The sequence below is a fragment of the Pangasianodon hypophthalmus genome, chromosome 15 (assembly GCF_027358585.1).
Source record: "Pangasianodon hypophthalmus isolate fPanHyp1 chromosome 15, fPanHyp1.pri, whole genome shotgun sequence".
Classification (NCBI taxonomy): Eukaryota; Metazoa; Chordata; class Actinopteri; order Siluriformes; family Pangasiidae; genus Pangasianodon; species Pangasianodon hypophthalmus.
The window spans coordinates 17,556,489-17,576,832 of NC_069724.1; the positions used below are offsets into that span (position 1 = coordinate 17,556,489).

Consider the following 20,344-nt stretch of genomic DNA (forward strand, 5'->3'; position numbering starts at 1 on the left):
AGCACATTTTTTCCCTCACATAGCTGCAGGGCCCTAAGTGATGCTTATGTTGCTTAAGAAAACTTAACTACTGAAAGAACCATTGAGAAACCACTGAGGGTTTTTATGGGCCAGTGTCAAATACCCAAAATGGCTATCAAAAGGCTGATATTGGATTGTAAATTAGCTAATATTTTATCCTTGCTATAATTCAGCTTCTCAATCTAAAAACAAAAAAATGTACAAATAAATAAAAAATGTGCACTGTGTGTATTCTCACTTTAAAATTTAAAGTATAGTTAAGAAAGTGGGGCTTTTCTGCCATTTCTTCAGTCACCATGTTCTTCCTTTTTCACAAATGTTTTCACTTTGAAAACTGAATAGTATAAAGTGGTACAGAAATTTTATTTGCCAGTGGTGCAAGTTGTCTTTATTCTTTTTCCCCACACAAGTAAACACCTACCATCTTATTTTTTATAGATACATTCCTATATAAAGTGTTTATAAAGTGTTTTAAGTGCATTTGAATATCTTATTATATATAGCTGAATAGTTGATATAGTTGAACTGCTGATCTCCTGGGAATTTCACACACAACAGTCTCTAGAGTTTACATAGGATGGTGTGAAAAACAAAAAACATCCTGTGAGCAGAGGGTCTGCAGGCTGAAACACCTTGTTGATGAGAGAGATCAGAGGAGAATGACCAGATGTGTCTGAGCTGACAGGAGGTCTATAGTAACTCAGTTAAACACTCTTTACAACCATGGTGAGCAGAAAAGCATCTCAGAATGCACAACACATGCACAAAACCTTGAGGTAGATGGGCTACAACAGCAGAAGACCACATCAGGTTCCACTCCTATCAGCCAAGAACAAGAATCTGAGTCTATCATGGACTCATACTCACTGAAACTGGACAGTTGAAGAGTGGAAAAAGACCAGGGTTTTTTTTCTAATCTTCAGCTCTCCAGTTTGGGTGAGATTTTCCTCTGACCTCTCTCATCAACAAGGCATTTCCACCCACAGAACTGTCACTCATTCAGTATTTTTTTGTTTTTCACACCATTCTGTGTAAACTGTAGAGACTGATGTTTGTGAAATTCCCAGGAGATCAGCAGTTTATGAAATACTCAAACCAGCCCTTCTGGTACCAACATCCATGGCATAGTCAAAGTCACAGAGATCTCACTTTTTGCATTGTGATGCTGCCACATGATTGGCTGATTAGATAACTAAATGTGCAGGTGTACAGGCGTTCTTAATAAAGTGGACAGTAAGTATATATACGTGTGTGTGTGTGTGTGTGTGTCTGTATGTGTGTGCATGTAGGATGATCAGAAAGCTGCGGATGAGCTGGCTAAGAAGCGTGCTGCGTTTTTGCTGAAGCAACAGAAGAAGGCTGAGGAGGCACGTCTTCGCAAGCAGCAGCTGGAGGCAGAGTCAGAGCTCAAACGAGATGAGGCCAGGTACATTAGTGTTTGTGTAGTGTTTGTGTCTTCTGTACGTGACAGACATCAAGACAACTTTCATTCAAATTCAATTAGTATTTGAGTGTTCGCTAAATGGGAATGCAAAGAATAGACACATAACATGGATGATATGATCCTAAAGAAGTAAATAAATATGTTACAGGGTTTTTTTTTTTCAAAAAATACTTCCTGTTCGCAAATGTCACTTGTTTTGCATTGTTTTTAGATAATACTAGTCGTAACAACAGCAAGTTTAGATTGAAAATATACTTAAAAACATAGTTACTAAATCATGGCTAAACATTTTCTCGGTAACTAGTGTACCTGACTGTTAAAAAATGATCATGGATTTCCCTACAGTAGTACCACTGCCCACCGTACACACACTCTGGTTTAGATTTAGTAGGTATCAGGTCTAATTTTAATGCTGTATGTATGTGTGTGTGTGTGTGTGTGTGTGTTTATATGTCAGGCGTAAGGCAGAGGAGGAGCGCATGCGTAAGGAAGAGGAAAAGGCACGCAGGGAGCTCATCAAGCAGGAATACCTGCGCAGAAAACAACAGGAACTGATGGAAGAACAGGGAGTGGCCAAGCCCCGTCCCCACCGCAGGAGGCCCCGCCCCAAATCGCTCCATCGCGGCCAATCAGGCACCACCACCCGTATGACAGTTTGGCCTCTATACTGTATATGATACACAATTTACAGAATAGAAAAATAAGTGTTTGATTGTAAAAAAAAATTGTAAAATGTGATTAACAAGTTTTTGATAACATTTTCGTCATTTTGTCTCTCTCTCTCCTCCTCTCTCTCACTGTGTCTTTCTAGCTGTGAGTTTATGTGCTGCTCCATCTGGCTCCTCTCTTTCTTTGGCATCTGCTGTTACTGAAGCAGACAGCATTACCTCCGGAGGCGGCTCACAGAGGTTGGTGAATGTGTATGTGTGTATGTGTGTATGTGCTTGTCATCTCTGAGTACTGTGAGAACATGAAAGAAATAGGATGAAGAACATTCATGTGTAGATTAAAGATATGTTATAATTTGTTATTGTGGTGTGGTAGAAGAACAAACTTGAAGTGTGTGTGTTTGTGTGTGTGTGTGTGTGTGTGTGTGTGTGTGTGTGTGTGTGTGTGTGAGACAGAGGTGATTCAGTGGAGTCGTTTCCTATGTTAAGCCGTAATGCTAGCAGGAACATGGAGAGAGACTGGGACAACGGTTCGACAGCTTCCTCCATCACCTCTGCAGCAGAATACAGCGGTGGAGTACAACACACACACACACACACACACACACTCACACACACAGCTAATTAATGCTATGCTACACCTAAACCTAACCTTAACCACAGTAACCAAAATGAAACATTTTGGCTGTTTAAGTATTTTAAATAAAAGCTGCAGTTTATGTAATAAAAGTTTTTGTTGTTGGGACCAGCCAAATGTCCCCTGTTCCTATTCTTGTGGGGAGGGGACATTTTGTCTCCATCAAGATATAAAAACATGCACACACACATACACACACACACACACACACACACACACACACTCTAATTAACAAGCTTGCTGTGTGCTTGTTTTAGGCCTGAGGTTGTTTAAGGAGCCCAGCGCTAAGTCCAATAAGCTGATCATCCAGAATGCCATTGCCCACTGCTGTCTGGCTGGCAAGGTCAACGAAGCCCAGAAGAATGCTGTGTTAGAGGTGATTCATCTAAGTTGAACTGGAGTAGTGCACACACACACTAGTGTAGGCAATTGTGGACATCTGTGAGCACATTCATGTGGACGAGAGTGAATAGCACTTCCTTCTGATTGCATTACACTGCCCTGTGATGCTGATGCAGTTGGCCTCATATGTCTCAGAGGAAGCATGTGATAGCCTTCACCCTCCCTGGTTGGTAACTGTCGTATGATAGGGGAGACCAGACTGGTGAGTGGGAATTGGCCAAGACTGAATTAGATAGGAAAACAGGGGGAAATTAAAAAACAAGCATAAACAGTGATGTAAAACGATGTTGTGCTGATAGCTTCCCAATTATCAGACGAGCTGCATGCAGTGTTGTTGAGCGGGTATCTGGGTAGCGGGTGGGAAATGGAAATGATTAAATGAGTACAGTAAAAAATGGAAAATCGTATTTATTTACACCTGTAGCATATGTGTGATTACCCAATTGTGTGTTAAAAAAATTTAAACTCAAAATTACTTCTATAATGGAAGTCTAAGGGCAGTTAGTAGTTTTGGAATTTCTTCAGTAAATGTTTAAAATATGCAACTAATTTACATTTGTTCAAATCCAAACATTAACAATAAGAGTCAGGATGAGACAGGCACAAATTCAGAGCTTAATTTACCTTTGACTACAGAATGCATGAAAATGTTCTGTTGGACCCAACAGCTGCCCTTCTATTATAAGCGAGTTTTGAGTCAGCAAGTTTTCTGTTCTTTTCTCAGTACAGGAAGACATCAAAATTCTTGTCCATGGAGATTACATATATGCTACAGATGCAGAGGATTAGGGATTAGTTTGAAATAACACTAATATATGCCTATAATGATGTTGCATGTTGTTTATCTTAGGAAATCGAGCGCTGTGAGGCCAATCACCTGATGATCCTGTTCCGTGATGGCGGCTGCCAGTTCCGGGCACTTTATGCGTTCATGCCTGACACTGAGGAGCTGACAAAGCTGTTGGGTACCGGCCCACGCGCCATAACTCGCAAAATGATTGACACGCTCTTCAAATACAGCTCAGACCGCAAGCAGTTTACCATCATCCCGGCCAAGACGGTCTCCGCCAGTGTGGACGCCATCACCATCCACAACCATCTGTGGCAGCTCAAACGACACTGCTCCTCCAAGAGGAAATGAAAAACGCTCTTTTCTCTCATTCCTGCTGGCTCCTGAATTAAGCTTCCTCATTGGTCATCTCCTATAGCCAGTGTAGCTCCACTCTTAATGGCCCAAGGGCTGCATCACCATCCATAACAAAGTATTGCAGCTCAGACGGCCTAGCAACTCCAAGAGGAAGTGACGCGCTCATTTCTTGCGCTCTTATTAGCTCCGGAATCGTGCTTCCTTATTGGCTGTATCCTATTAGCTACTGCTCCACTCATTGCTGTCATACTGACTGCAGGTGATGGACTGGGTGTGCATGATGGGCGTGTCTGTGCAGGTGAGCGTCACCGAGAGCCAAGCCAAGATTTATTAAATAGAGCCGCGGAACCATGATATCACCGCGCTGCCTTGATTTGCATACGGAACCCTTAACTCCACCCTCACTGGTCACATGACCCTCAAAATATGAGCACACCTGGCATTGAAGGGGTGGGGCATGTGTCCTACAGAGAGTGTTTGGTCTTAATATGATGGATGTGTTTTATTTTCAGTGTTTTTTTTACGGCAGGTATTTCTGCATGTGGCACTTTTTCAGTTCGGAAAAAAGATGGGTTCGGTTCTAGTGTAGTATTATTTCACTTTGAACATTCACACACACGCACACACACTCTCTTGACTTAACACACAGAAAAGTGTGTGTGTCTGTGTGTGTTGGGTTTTCTGTTACCTCTATGCTGCTGATTTTTTTCTCTAATAATGCTCACTATAGCAATGCACTATGACCAGCGTTATGTGCAAAACTGCAAAAGCACATGAAAATGTGTGAGTGTGTGTGTGTGTGTGTTTTGGAGTAGTTAGTGTGGTTGGATGCTGAAGTGAAGTCTGTACTGGCCTTTGTGGATTATTTTAATCACAATTTAAAAGCTTTTATCATGGGACAGGAATGTATTTGTGTTCACTGTCTGATTTGTCCTCCACTTCACTTCAGCCTCCTCCATTCAGTGTTGTCTGTTCTTTTCAGAGACCACTGACAGTATTGATGTACTTCTGCAATTCTTCCCTGAGCAACATGATTGTCATGGAAACACTCTGGCTATGTTGAATGTGTGTGTGTGTGTGTGTGTGTGTGTGTGAAGTTCTTCGTTAACATACATGTATAGACTGTAAAGACCTTTGCTTTACTTTTTCTTTTATTATTTTTTTCACATATTTATTTTAAAGAGGAGCCCTGAAAAATTAATAAATTATTCAAGCAAACTCGGTTTTGTATAAATACTGTTCTTTTTTACATCCTTCCAGGGGTCTGTTGCGGTGACTTAGATGAAATTCAAAAGGGAAGCATTTCAGTTCATTTTCATGCAAAACTCCACACAGACAGAAACTCTGGATTGAATCCCAGACCCTTACAAAATCCTTTTATACTTGCTTTTATGTTGGTTCACATTGGCTTCACATTGGCTTTAAATTCCTGTATTTCCAGGGACACTGGAAAGTGCTATTAATTTGGGTAAGTAAGATACTATGGAGTTGAATTTAGCAAAATATTAAAATATTAAAAAATTTTCAAATGTAAAAAATATATTGTAATTGTAAGTAATTAGAATCAAATCAAAATGTTTCAAAAGTATTACTTCTGTATCACACTCTCATTTTGCTTTAATTTTTTTATTTGTGGATTTTTCTGATGCATTTTTTTTATTTTTTCATAATTTTCATGATTTTTTTTTTTTTTTTTTTTTTTTGCTTCTGCCACCTTTTTTTGCTTCTGATTTTTGGCACATTTTTACATGGGGTGGGTCTAAAAGAAGGCGTTCACCTTAAATCTCTATTGGTCAACTGATTTTGGAGTGGGAGGTGTTCTGAAAGTTAGCCACGCCCACTCCATTAACGATGGAGCATCATGTAACATGGTGGAAAGAATGTAGCCAAGTGCTCAGCAGCAGGGAAACTGTATTGTAGCTGCATTAAAAAGCTGACCAAAACATGAGTTTTCTTTATCGTACAAATGACTTCATTCCATCCAGATGAGTAGGAGTTTAAACAGGTAGCTAGGTAGTCAACAAAGTTGGTTTCTTATTCTGATTTTCTGTTTCACTTTAAAAAGCTCCAGGTCTTACAAGCTTGTGTCTGTAGATGGTGTAAATAATGTAAATAAACGTATCTACTTGATTCGTTATCTAAAGCAGGCCATTCAAACAATTCAAAGCTTTATACAGATCACATTTACATACCTGTCCATGAGAAACATCACTAATAAAGTGTCTAGCTTCATCCCCTTCACCAGTAATAAATTACACACATTATTCATGACTTACATCATGGAAAATTGCTGCCAATGTTTATTCTGGTTTAACTGTGGTTTTTTTTCATTCTTTTTTTCTTTTTTTAAAGAACAGCATGATTTTGAGCTCACAGGAGAATTATCTGGCTGTGCTGGGTGCTAAGTGATTTCAGACTGAGATGGGGGCGGAGTAACGGGGCCTTGGGGAGTGTCTATAAAATGACTGACAAGCACAAACAGACTGTAACAGTTTTCCAAATGGATTTTCTCAGCCACATAATACACTTGTTTAAACAGATAACCGTAGCTAGGTGATGAAGCTGAAGTTGGTTTCTTATTCTGATTTTCTGTTCCACTTTAAAAAGCTACGGGTCTTACAAGCTCATGCCTGTAGATGGTGCCATGTGGAGCACTAACATCACATACAATTTCCTACAGCATTATCTCCTCATTCCCAAAATGTCCCAACAATCTGACAATTTCATATGAATATACAGTGTAATGTCTTGTAGAAATACTCAGTATGAAGAAATTTAACTGTAGGATTTTTTTTTATAATGGGCCTGTGAACATGGCATTTGAGACTACTGGATGCAGGCAAATTGCACTGTCCAAATCTCACACCAATGGTCTAAAATCCCAAGTTCACAGGGCCATTATTTAAAAAGAAATCTGCAGTAACTTTCTTCAGACCAACAATGTTATAGCCCAAGTTTAAAGAAAATATACAATGACATATAATGACATATATATGTATGTATTTGCATGTTTTGCCATGCATGCTTCAAACAATACAGTGTCTTTATTTTTCTCAAAAAAAGACAGACTGAATATAATCTAAAATAATTTTAAGACTGAAACATCCCCTGTGGTTAGTACACATGCCAGTGTGTAACAATGCCACACCAGTAGGTGGGAGTAAAGTGACAAGGTTTCCAACAAAATGAACCACTCCAAATACACAAAAAGCATTAGGCAGGATTTGTGGCATTTTCTCATGTTTGTTGTTTAAAAAGGTTGAGTTGTTTTTCTTGAAATGATGTTTTGAGCTTTTAAGCTCCGGTATTAACATTGTTAGCATCCTTAGTATTCTAAGCTACACGATGTGCCAATCAGCTGATTGAAAGTCACGATAGAAATACATGAAAATTTGTGCTTATACTGAGTCAATTCGTGCTTATACTGGTCAAGAGTGCCTGTTGCTGTCCTGTTTTCCTTTGAAATGAAATAAATATATGTACTTGATTCGTTATCTAAAATAGGCCATTCAAACAATTCAAAGTTTTATACACACATTTATTTACATACCTGCCGAGGATAAACGTCACTTATTCTGCATCCAGGTTCATCCCCTTCACCAGTAATAAATTACACACATTACTCACATGACTTACATTATGGAAAATAGCTGCCAATGTTTATTCTGGTTTAACAGTTTTTTTTTAAAGAACAGCATGATTTTGAGCTCACAGGAGAATTATCTGGCTGTGCTGGGTGCTAAGTGATTTCAGACTGAGATGGGGGCGGAGTGACGGGGCCTTGGGGAGTGTCTATAAAATGACTGACAAGAGGCTCATGTAAGCACAAACAAGAACTCTGGATTGTAACACAGTTTTCCAAATGGGTTTTCTCAGACACATGCTCTCAGGCTATGGCATAGACAATTATTTTTTAATGATGTTATAAATATTCTCCAAGTTATTTTTTACAAGAAAAAAATGGACTAATGAATAAAGAATAAAGAGCACACAGACTCAGTCTCACTGCTCTTGCAGTAAATTTCACTTGGTCCCATGCAGCCTTGAAGGTTAGAATTTGCGTGCAATATTCTCTGTGGTCATTATCTGGAGCCCATGGCATGGATCAGTAATGTTGCCAACTTTTTTCCAGGGGACAGTAACTAATGCATGCTCAAAGCCACAAGTAATTGCATATTCATTGAATCATCATGACCATTTGCATGTTAAATTTTAGGTGTCCAGAAATCATCCTTCTTTATGTACAGTACTGTGCAAAAGTCTTAGGCATCCTATTTTTTTAGTACAAACTTTGTTATAGATTTTTATTTGATGACTTCTACATTATTGATTCAGTACAGAAACATTTTAGATTTCCAAAGCGTAGTTTTCCAGCACAAAATTAAATGTTACAGAAAAATGTTTGTATGTCATTAAAGAAAGCAGCATATTACATAAGAGACACTTTTCAGACAAAAAAACAGAATGAAGGCTGCTGGGTTTTGCTGCAAAAATAAGAAGCAAGTGTGACAGTCAAAGTCTCCAGAAGAACTGTGGCTGCTTCTGCAAGATGCTCAGTAACACTTACAGCTCATTTCCTTATAAAACTGCACACACTGCACCTGAGACTACTCTTTATTTTTAAAGTGAAGGATCGTCACACCAAATATTGACTTTGTTTCATTTATTACTGTTTACTGCTCTTTATAGTATTTTTTTGAAACTTAGAAACATTTAATTTCGTTATTTTTGAAGGCATCTTTGCTCTGCAGCATTTCTTTGCATGTGCCTAAGACTTTTGTACTGTAAAATATTTTGATATGTGAATTATCATTAATTACGTTCCTTAAAAAAGAGTTCGCAAACACTGGGCTGGGGGTGAGTCGACCTAACCTGCTCTATCAACCCGAAGCTGTGATGTGAGCCTGGGCTGGTCTTGAGTTCAGGTTACTCTCTGTGTGGTGCTTCTATTCATGTTCTGTCCATGTATGTATGGGTTTACTCTGGGTTCTCTGGTTTCCTCCCAGCTCCCCAAAGCATGCTGGTACATGGATTGTAAGTAGTATACCTGTGTGTGCATGACTCGCCTCTGATCCAGGGTATTTTCCAGCCTCATGCCCAATATTCCCAGGATCCACCATGACCCTGATCAGGATAAAGCAGTTACTGAAAGTGAGTGAGTAATCTAATGTATGCAAATACACACTACACAAACTGCTGACAAAAAAAAACCCAGGACAGTAACTAAAAAAAACTTCTGGAATTTGATCACACTAAGTTGGCAACAGAATAATTTGTCGGCATATGTGTCAGCATTTTTGACCGGAAGACATACATTTTTTTTAATTTTATATCATAAAGAAGATGTTACAAGAAATGCCTTTAATTCATAACTAAACAAACATATCAAAAGCGTTGTAAATGATTGACAGGCTCCACAGATGAAAGAACCAATGACAGTGAAAGGAACTAGAATAAGTTTAGTTTGGTCCAATCACTGAAGAGCAGTGGAGCACGTGGCCCACCTCCTCAGGTCCCTGCTGTCGCTGGCGGGTAGTGACGTCACTGGTTCTAAAATGGCGGTACCGAGTGAGCTTTGAAATTTTCACTTGCTGCTCGTTTTTATAATAAAAAAAACTACACATAATGTTCCATTTTTACTCTGAACTTGCGGATAAATAGGATTATAATTAACAAAAAAAATGGATTCGGTGGTAGGGGAGGATCAGACGCTGCCTTTTGACATCAATGGGAGGTAGGTTGGCTCAGTTCATTTGAAAAATAACGACTTGTCTATGACAGAGTCTAACACATTGTTTTGATGTGTTGTGGTAGCTAAGTTAAGCAAACAGTTCTGCAGCTAATTTTTGTCACACTTTTTTTAAACTCACATAGACCCAGACAAGTCCTGCAAACTGTCACTGGTGTCATTCGGTTGCTATTTTATCATCTTTGGCTTAGAATTAACCTTCACTGGGTCAGTTAGCCTGCGCTGGCTAAAGCCGATACACAGCTCCCAAAACTAGCTTCAGCACCCAGCTGACCGAACTGTTTTATTTATAAACAGCAGTTTCAAGCACATTAACAGATAGTAGTGTTTTACTTTGAAAAAGGATCTTAAGGCTTCCCAGCTGAAGCGTTTGACACTGTCAGGTACAGTGTGTTGCTCCTACATTAACTTCAACATCAGAGAGGTTAACGTTAACTCATTGGCACTTGTTTATAAGATTTTTTTTCAGAATGCTGCACAAAACCCCTTCTTATTTATATTATCAATCATAACAGTGTAGTATGTAAGTGATTCCTAACACTTATTTAATGTCATTCTCTCTCCTGTGTTTGTTTTCGGAATGAGAATTATTGTATGAGTTCAGCTCCTTGATTCGACTACACAATATGCCATATCAAGAAACTCCCTACAGCTGAATTATAAATATGTGGAAATATGTGGAATCGTAGTGTTTACACTCTGAATCAGAGTCGACTCCAAAATATGTGGAATCGTAGGGTTTACACTCTGAATCAGAGTCGACTCCAAAATATGTGGAATCGTAGGGTTTACACTCTGAATCGGAGTCGACTCCAAAATATGTGGAATTGTAGTGTTTACACTCTGAATCAGAGTCGACTCCAAAATATGTGGAATCGTAGTGTTTACACTCTGAATCAGAGTCGACTCCAAAATATGTGGAATTGTAGTGTTTACACTCTGAATCGGAGTCGACTCCAAAATATGTGGAATTGTAGTGTTTACACTCTGAATCAGAGTCGACTCCAAAATATGTGGAATTGTAGTGTTTACACTCTGAATAAGAGTCGACTCCAAAATATGTGGAATCGTAGGGTTTACACTCTGAATCAGAGTCGACTCCAAAATATGTGGAATTGTAGTGTTTACACTCTGAATCAGAGTCGACTCCAAAATATGTGGAATTGTAGTGTTTACACTCTGAATCAGAGTCGACTCCAAAATATGTGGAATCGTAGGGTTTACACTCTGAATCAGAGTCGACTCCAAAATATGTGGAATTGTAGTGTTTACACTCTGAATCAGAGTCGACTCCAAAATATGTGGAATCGTAGTGTTTACACTCTGAATCGGAGTCGACTCCAAAATATGTGGAATCGTAGTGTTTACACTCTGAATCAGAGTCGACTCTAAAATGTGTGGAATCGAACAACCATAGCGTTTACACTTGCAGTTGTTCTGTACATAAAGACGTGACTGTTCATATAGTTGAAACTTATAGGCTGAAGTCTATTTTGATTCTCTAAGCCATAAAATCCGTCTGTGTGAGTTTATAAATAAATCTCGATTAAGTTCAGTAGTCAATCAGATTCTGATGCTGCTGACTGCGATTTCTGCCTTGGTGAATTAATCAAGCCCGTTAGCATTGTCTGATCATATCAATCCATTTCTACGCGCTAGATGATGATACACGTCATATCCGTTGTGACTTCCGCTTGCATAGGCTGAGTGACTTTATTGCGCAGTGACAGTTATTTTAGTTCCCGCGCGTGTGACCGCGTCTCGCGCTGTCATAACAAATAACACGCAGTTAGCGAGGTAGCATTGCTAGCTCGAGTTTCCCAGAAAAGAGGAAATTACCGTTAGGCGGAGCCGAAAAGTTGTCCTTTTGGACGATGTAACGGACTCTGTCTCTCTTCTCACTATGAAAGTAATCCAGTAGGTAGGTAAAGTTTAATATTAGTTGTAATATTAACAGTAGTAATATTTGGTTAATACATACAGGCTGCGTTCCAAACCGCGTACTAGCTAGGTGTGTAGTGTTTTAAGTAATACACCATCAGCGGGATTGTTCTCATGGGTGTCATGGCAACCATGATAAATAGTTTTTAAAAATACTACGCCACATATATATAGCATGTGAACTTGCTTTACAAACTTACTGTTCACGTACACATTAGCACTGTAGTATGCTTTCTCTGACATGGCGCACTATTTCTACTCTTTAGTATGCTAGTATGCGACTTTAGAGAGTGGAAAAGCAGTGTGTGAGTGAGCTCAGGTTTTGAGGAAGATGAGAGATCATCTGTGTGTTTGTGCTTAAACACGGCTTTTCCCTCTGGTGTAAATGACCTGAAAGAACAGATAGTAAGGTGAGAATGAGCTTAGCCTCCGCTGCCCTTATGGCGCTGATGAATAAGTAAATAAGAGTTGTGACCGTTGTTATTATTATTATTAACGCGCATGCGCAGGTGGCTACGCGCCGTGTGTTAAATGAGAGTGTGTGTTTATTTCATGTGTTGTCGAATGAGGATTTTATTTTTGCTAATTTGGTGCCATTATGTGATGGTGTACAAGGTCTTGTATTTCTTCAGAGAAGAGGAAGTACAGTGTTTAGAGTTGCTGCGAGGAAGCGACAAGAAAGGGTTCTGCACACACATACACACACACACACACACACACACACACACACACACACATACACATATACACACACACACACACACAGAACCAAAAGCATCACTGCTGTGTTTGGCTAGGATCTGCACCTGTATCTGCTAGGGTCATTTCCTATACTGTAATTGTGTACACTCTCAGAAGTAAAGGTGCCAAATTGTTACTGAGGGATGAATGAATGAATGTTCAACAGCAACAGGAAGGGGAGAGAGAGAAAGAGAGAGAGAGAAGTCACTGTACAAAATTCTAATAATAGAAACACAAGTTAGGTTTTGTTCCCGTGGATGAATTCCAAAGTTAAGAATCACTCCTATGGATGCATCAATTCCCAGTCTCACATTTTCAGTTTCCAATAAAAATCCTGATATCAGAATTTGGCCAACACTGGTAAAAAATACTGATATCTTCTTAGTAGCCTTGCAGACTCTTCAAGCTTTTGGTGATAAATGATGCGAAACATCAGAGGGCCAGAATTCAGTCTTTTTTGTATGGAGTATTAAAAGGGTCATACTGTGCCATCCTCCTCTTACTACTACTACTACTAATAATAATAATAATAATATGACTGCAGCAACAACTATTTGATAAACTATGTTTTTATTCTGGTATAGAAAATTAATCAATACCTTCCAGTCAGGCAGTTAATAAGCATGTTACTGTAAATCTGGGATATCACGCTTCCACTGTTTCTCACTTTAGCTGGCCACAAATGAATGATTGATTACAAGTCAAATTATCCCTGACCTCAAACCACAGCTTAGGCAATATCATGAAGTCAGCACAGGACTGTAATGTAAAGTGTTCCTTGCTTTGGAGCACTTTGCTTTTAACTCACTGTTCTTTGCACTTTTTTCACTAAGCAAGTCTAAAATAATAAATATATATTTTGATAGACGTTTGTGGTCTGGTTTTCATTCAGCGTGCGGACAGCCTTTGCCATTTTCCAGTTGTAATGTTCTTTGTCATAATGTTCTTTGCCCTCGAATGCAGTTTTAATGACATGATGTCATGTGTGCCACAGCATGCTTATTAACCTGAACCAAGTAATTGCTTATGAAATAATTATAGTGAACTATTCTTATTGCCAATCATATTGATTTTAACTATTATCAAATAATAATAGTAATGTTTGTTTTTTAGAATGATTTTAACTAATTAACTGACATGTCATTAGGTTAATCAGATCAAATCGCCTGCCATCCAATTAAAACTGAAGACACTCCTCAGGCTATGTTCATTAGTTTTTGACCTGACAGTTGAAAGATGCTTTAATGTCAGCACACATTCTTTTGAGTTTATTACATACACCAGATACAATTTCATTCATTCAACTTTATTGTCCTAGCGCAATATTATACTCACAATATCCAGTGAAAATTATTCTGATTATATTACCACACCTGCCAACCGTTACGCGTTTTGTGTAGGAGCTCCATAATTATCCAAACAATTATTTTTTCACAAAAATAACAGCAAAGTACACTAGTGTGAGTTATCACTCAGAAATATACCAAAGGAGTGGTCTGTTTCTTCCTAATAAATGGGAGATGAATCACGATTTCATAGACATATGAATTTGAAATGAATAGATTTGCGTAGATGTTTTGAAGTCTTGGATATTAACTGGCATTGCCTGGAAGCATACATAACATCATATTTAACATCAGTTTTTATTATTTATATTTTTTATTATTATCCTTTTTTATATTTATTAGGTAGGCCACTGTAAAAGTTAAACCAAAATGGTCAAAAATATGTGTCTTTGAAAGAGAAAAAATATATACTCTCTGTCTTTCCCTTGTGTTCAAACCCTCTGAGAGTAGAACAGTGAAAATGTTGGCCATGTAAACATTAGACAACTGATTTGTATAAAGATTATATCAAAAATGTACAGTTATGGGTTTTTCCCTGTTTATTGCATATTACTGCAGAATCTTTTAAATGTTCACCATCAAGCTGATTTTTCATTATTATTGCTACCAGCAAACAGTTCCTGACTGCACAGCTGTCTCCCTGAAACTCTCCTGAAACCTGAGATGGTGGAAATGCTCGTTTTCATGTCTTTTTAAGGCTGCAAGATCTGGACGAATAAATCATTTATCACAATTTTTGTAAATGAAAAATCGCAAGTGGGGAAAAATCAATATCACACAAGCCTATTTGATAGTCTGCTTATCAATGCTTTTATATTTTCTAGAGATCGCACAATAGCACTTTTTCTTTTTCGATAGTGAAACATTGAGTATCAGCCGAGTATCAATCAATATTTTTTATCTTTAAAAAATACTAAGCTTCAAAATTAGTCTTTTAAAACTGAAGCACTTAAAAACTACATGCACTATATGGCCAATAGTACATGGACACCTGGCTGTCTCGCCTATATGGGCTGGTTGGACGTCCTGTTCCAAAACCATGGGTGTTCATTCTGAGTTATTAAGGGTATTAATTTGGGCATTTATTCCAGGAGGTAGTGTTCTCCTGGCATCTGCCAAATCCAGATTCGTCCATCAGACTGCCAGATAGTGAAGCATGATTCATCACTCCAGAGAACCTTTCCACTGCTCCAGAGTCCAGTGCCAGCGTGCTTTACACCTCTCCAGTCATGAACCTGTTAGCAATGGGTGTGGCTGAAACACCTGAACTCAATAATTAGGAGGAGTGTCCACATACTTTTGGCCATACAGTGTAAGGGTAAACACAACTTGCACAAAACTCCAGGGTCGGGGGTTTTGAATCCCGCCTCTGCCCCGTGTGTGTGGAGTTTGCGTTTTCTCCCCGTGCTTCGGGGCTTTCCTCCCCAAGTCCAAAGACATGCGTTGTAGGCTGATTGGCATTTCCAAATTGTCTGTAGTGTGTGAATGGGTGTGTGAGTGTGTGTGATTGTAACCTGCGATGGGTTGGCACCCTTCCACGGTGTCCCCTAGCTTGTGCCACATGTTCCCTGGGATAGGATAAGCGGTACAGAAAATGGATGGATAATTGTTATATCATAATTATAATTTTCCTTTTCCAAATCCAACCAGTTTTTCCATTTGTTACAGGATTGGTTCAAATTCCTTTCGTTTGTCTCTGACACCGATTCACAATTTTTTTTATTTTTTCATTTTTTGCTGTAATCAGCCTGATAGGGATCCTGGGTATCAGATCAGTGGCATCTTTAATAATTTCAATCGGTGTCTTGTTTCTATGAAATAAGTATTTGTTTATATGCTCAAGATGGAAACACAGCTCACGTGTACATGTACATAAAGCTTTACTTAAAGCTGACTTTGGTTAAATCTTAGTAAAATGCTCTAAACTGAATAAAAACCTGGCTGTGAAAAGAGTTAATATAACTTCCTGCACGTGAGAGCACAATTTCAATCTTCTGTCTTTTATTTGTAGCAACTTCAGACAAAGGCACCTCTTTCTCAACTTCTCCTCCTTTCTGTTCATTCTTTCACCTTATGTTTTGAAAACCTGCTGAATGCTTTCCTTTTAGTAGATTACGGTCACAACCTGCATGCATAAGGGAGTGTTTCATGTAAATTAGATGTACGGATATGAGGGTAAATTGGGAGATAAGAAAAATAAGAGACTAGTGGGCAGGATCTTGTTTTCACGCAGCTGAAGCGGATTTATCATTTACACTCAAATCACTGCTCGTTTCTACACAACCTTTCTGAATAATGACTGTTGTGTTGCAAAGGTCACAATCCATACAGTCTGTTTGGGGAAAGTCAGGAGTCTAGCTATGTTATTCTTATGATGTGCAGTAAGAGCTGCTTGTGGAAAGGGTTATGAACAAACACATTAAAGATGAACCTTTTAGTCATTAGAAGTATAAAAAAAAACCTAAATCTAAAATGGTAAATGTGGTAGATGGTTTTTGTGGAATCATATTAGCTTGTCCGCTAGATTGCCTTAGGAGCACTCCATGAATAACATCCATCACTGAATTGTACTGTGTGTGTGTTTGTGTGTGTGTGTGTGTGTGTGTGCATGCGCGTGCGTGTGCACACACTCTCACATACATGGACCAGTTAATAAAAGCACCATGAAAGAGCCCCTCTACATTTAGAAGGGTTTGTGTGTGTGTATATGTGTGTGTGTGTGTGTGTGTGTGTGTTTGCGCGTGTCCTGTGGTCTCTGCGGATTCTGAAAGGCTCATGGAACTGCAGTATTGAATGGTTCATTGTGTGTTTGATTTAATGAGTGAGTCTTTGTATTTCTGAGCTGGTGTGTGTATGTGTGGGTACTTATGTGTGTGTTAAAACGCCCCTGTGTGTGTATGTGATAACCCCCCTATGTGTGTGTGTGTGTGTGTGTGTGTGTGTTAAAACCCCCCTGATGGTGTGTGCTTGTTTCTGCAGCTGCAGTATATCCAGACTGCCAGACTCTCTGAACAGTGCAGACGTCACCATGGACAACATGACAGGTAACACACTAAAACACACACACACACACACACAGTCATTTCCTTATGATCCAGCTGTGTGGGAGAGAGAGTGCCATGTGGAAACGGGACATAAAGTAGTGTACAGTAGCTTTTATGTTAGTTCTCTTTTTCATCTCCCGGTATCTCTGTCTTCTCTGTTCTTCAGCTCCCATGTTCCCGGGGCAGAAGATGTCTCCGACCAAAGCCATGACAATGAAGGACTACGAGAATGTAAGCAGTACTTACAGCACTAATGTTAATGCTAATGTGTCTAACACCCTGCTGTAAATAAAGCCATAAGTTAGCACAATTTCTTTCTTTTAGGCATAGTGACAGTTTTTTTTTTTGTTTGTTTTTTTTGTTTTTTTGTTTTTTGGTACTTTTTGTGATGCCAGCTACATTTACCTTCCCTGTCCGTCAGTTTTTCAAACCTGACCCTGGCTTACTACCACACTACACATTTTTGTTTTCCCTGCTTCCAACTCACCTGATTCAACCCATCAGCTAATCACCAATCCTGATCTAGATTAATTTAGGACAGTTACAGGAGGGAAAACACCCAAATATAAGGGCGATGGTAATTCTCAGACACAATGAACTACTTTCCTTACATAGTGATGTGATAAAATTGAATTTCATATAATGAAAAATGCCAAACCTTTATCATGCTATAGAGCATATTCCAATATTGAATAATTGTTCAAAAATGAATTGTGAATTAGTGATGGGCCATACTTTAAAAATGGCTTCATATTCACTTTATGTGCTCACTACATAGGGTTTAACATAATCGCATTATAGAACATAGGCAGTATATTATATGTCCCTTACACCCAGAGATTCAGACACAGAACGGGGGTGACTCCAATAAGAGCCTCTTGGAAATGAACAACTCATGAACAATACTTTGTTTATTCTTATATTTAATTACAAAAGCAGTACATTATTTAGAAATGTGAAAAATCCCGCATGCCTTGTGGTATGGTAAGAGTTGACTTCTCCAAGCTGCCATGGAGATACAAACTCTGATACGGATGTTGCAGGCACATAAACCCGAATTGGGCATTTCAGGCAAAAAGTGCTATTAAATTTTCAGAGGAATTACTTGAATAATATTCGAATATATGCACACTGCTGAGCCACTGTTTTTCTGCTGAGAGAGAGATTTTGGATTTGGCGCCTTACAGCTGCAGTTAAGTTTAATCAAACACAAATTTGACTTCACTGAGCCTGTTGGAATAAAAAAAGTAAGTAAAGAGCGCAGTCCTTCAGACTGATTCAGTTGACTTTTTAATGACAGATACAGATATGCTGCGTTTGACTGAAGCTCATAACTCGGAAATGCCGAACTCCAACTAGGAGCAAACACCACAGCTGTACCTTACAGTACACCTGTCAAAACTCAGCAAGTGAGACAAGCTGTTGTATGAGCATCTCAGGTTGTACAGGCATGCAAGAAATAGTATTTCTTAATGCTGGGCAAAAATACTCCACACTGTCGTGTTTGCAATGAGGCATATAGCCATAATATGTTGATCTTGAAGAGATGCTTGTTATTAACTACTAATGCATGTTAGCAGTACTAGCATTTGGTCTCTTAGCTTATTTTCACTAAAACCCATAAAAGCTGGAGGTTTCCAGAACGTTTCATGTGTTTATCTAGATTAATGATGGAATGATGGAGCAATAAAGAGTGTGTAGGACTGTGCTTGTCCATTTATGGTACTGTTGAAAGGGAAACGGGGAGGAAAGGGCTTTTTTTTTTTTTTTTTTTTTTTTTTCTCCTGCTGTGAAATCTGATCAGATTAGATCATATCTGTCTGTTCTGTTTTCTTTCTCACTATATTTTTCTCAGTTTATCTTTCCAGTAAATCTGTGTTGCGAAAGTCTGGGTTACAGAACTTGAAGTATTACAAATATACAAACATTGAATTGAACATTCATTTTCTTTTATTTTTTTCCTTTCTTTGTTCCTCCTCTATCTTTAATTTTCTTCATCTGTCTGAATCTGTTGTATTATTCTGTTTCTGATCCTCTTTTCCTTTGGTTTCCCAACCCCCCTCTGCCCCAGATGTTGGCGTACTGTTGTGTAGACACACGCACGCACACACGCACCCATACACACACACACACACACACACACACACACACACACACACGGGCTGGTAGTTGTCAAATCATCCCCTTTTTCTGTGTACTCTAATTGTACCTTTCATTAGTCAGTTTATTCATGTGCGGTTAGTGTAGTCCTGAAAAAGGTCTGAAAAACGAAACAAGAAATAGAAATGTTGATGAGGAATAATGTTAAATACATTAAGCATAATAAATGAAAATAAATGATTGTTGTGCCTGTGTGACAGAACATGTTTTTCTGTCTTGTAGCAAATTACAGCTCTGAAAAAAGAGAATTTTAACCTGAAGCTGAGGATCTACTTCCTGGAGGAGCGTGTGCAGCAAAAATGTGACGATTCTACTGAAGAAATTTACAAAACGGTAACAGGCACACCCAGACACACTTGTGTACACACACACACACACACACACACACACACACACAAAACAATAGTCATTGTTTTTCTGTCTACCAGACTGCAACCAAATAAATAAATAAATAAATAAAAGCTCTAATGATCCTTGTATGACTGTGTGTGTGTGTGTGTGTGTGTGTGTGTGTGTGTGTGTGTAGAACATTGAGTTAAAGGTGGAGGTGGAATCTATGAAGAGAGACCTTGCTGAGAAACAGGAACTGCTTGTGTCTGCATCGTAAGTCCCACTCCCTAGTCCTGTCAATCAAAGCAGCTGTCCACTCAGGAATTCATTAACAATGCTACAATACATCAGTGAAATCTATGTAAACTGGTGACTTGATATGAACATGCCTAAGATATACATGCACATCTGTTTTAAATAATGTGTGTGTGTGTGTCTGTGTGTAGGAAAGCGTTAGAGAGTTTAGCTAACAGAGATTCCGGGGAAGGCCTGAGGGAGCGTGCTCGGAGAGAGATGGATGCACTCAGAGAAGCATTCAATGCCAGGATCAGAGAACTGGAGGAGGTATACACACACACACACACACACACACACACACACACACACAAACAAGGAGACATGTTAGCTCTACTCCTGTCTTTTTTTATAATACAATACTTAAAAAAAATGCAAGACAACAGTTTTCTAGTTTACTACTGGGATGTCAGCCAATTT

General features: G+C 38.8%; 2 protein-coding genes across 11 annotated transcripts in view; both read left to right on the forward strand.

Moving 5' to 3' along the window:
• The window catches only part of camsap1a (calmodulin regulated spectrin-associated protein 1a), a 32,152-nt gene extending 26,362 nt beyond the window's left edge, over positions 1-5,790 (forward strand). For all 3 annotated transcript variants that reach the window (XM_026929086.3, XM_053240412.1, XM_034311481.2), the window contains 6 exons: positions 1,311-1,447; positions 1,923-2,110; positions 2,277-2,373; positions 2,590-2,705; positions 3,028-3,146; positions 4,023-5,790. In XM_026929086.3, the coding sequence (XP_026784887.3) occupies positions 1,311-1,447; positions 1,923-2,110; positions 2,277-2,373; positions 2,590-2,705; positions 3,028-3,146; positions 4,023-4,313 (948 nt within the window). In that variant the 3' untranslated portion in view covers positions 4,314-5,790. The remainder of the gene's footprint in view (positions 1-1,310; positions 1,448-1,922; positions 2,111-2,276; positions 2,374-2,589; positions 2,706-3,027; positions 3,147-4,022) is intronic.
• Positions 5,791-9,855: 4,065 nt separating this feature from the next.
• Positions 9,856-20,344, forward strand: part of cdk5rap2 (CDK5 regulatory subunit associated protein 2) — a 48,010-nt gene continuing 37,521 nt past the window's right edge. For 6 of the 8 annotated variants that reach the window (XM_053240043.1, XM_053240048.1, XM_053240046.1 and 3 more), the window contains exons 1-6: positions 9,857-10,053; positions 17,076-17,140; positions 17,307-17,371; positions 19,523-19,633; positions 19,827-19,903; positions 20,077-20,194. In XM_053240043.1, the coding sequence (XP_053096018.1) occupies positions 10,001-10,053; positions 17,076-17,140; positions 17,307-17,371; positions 19,523-19,633; positions 19,827-19,903; positions 20,077-20,194 (489 nt within the window). In that variant the 5' untranslated portion in view covers positions 9,857-10,000. Of the gene's footprint in view, positions 10,054-10,093; positions 11,990-17,075; positions 17,141-17,306; positions 17,372-19,522; positions 19,634-19,826; positions 19,904-20,076; positions 20,195-20,344 lie in introns of those variants that run through there. The other 2 variants (XM_053240045.1, XM_053240049.1) reach the window with 2 other exon arrangements.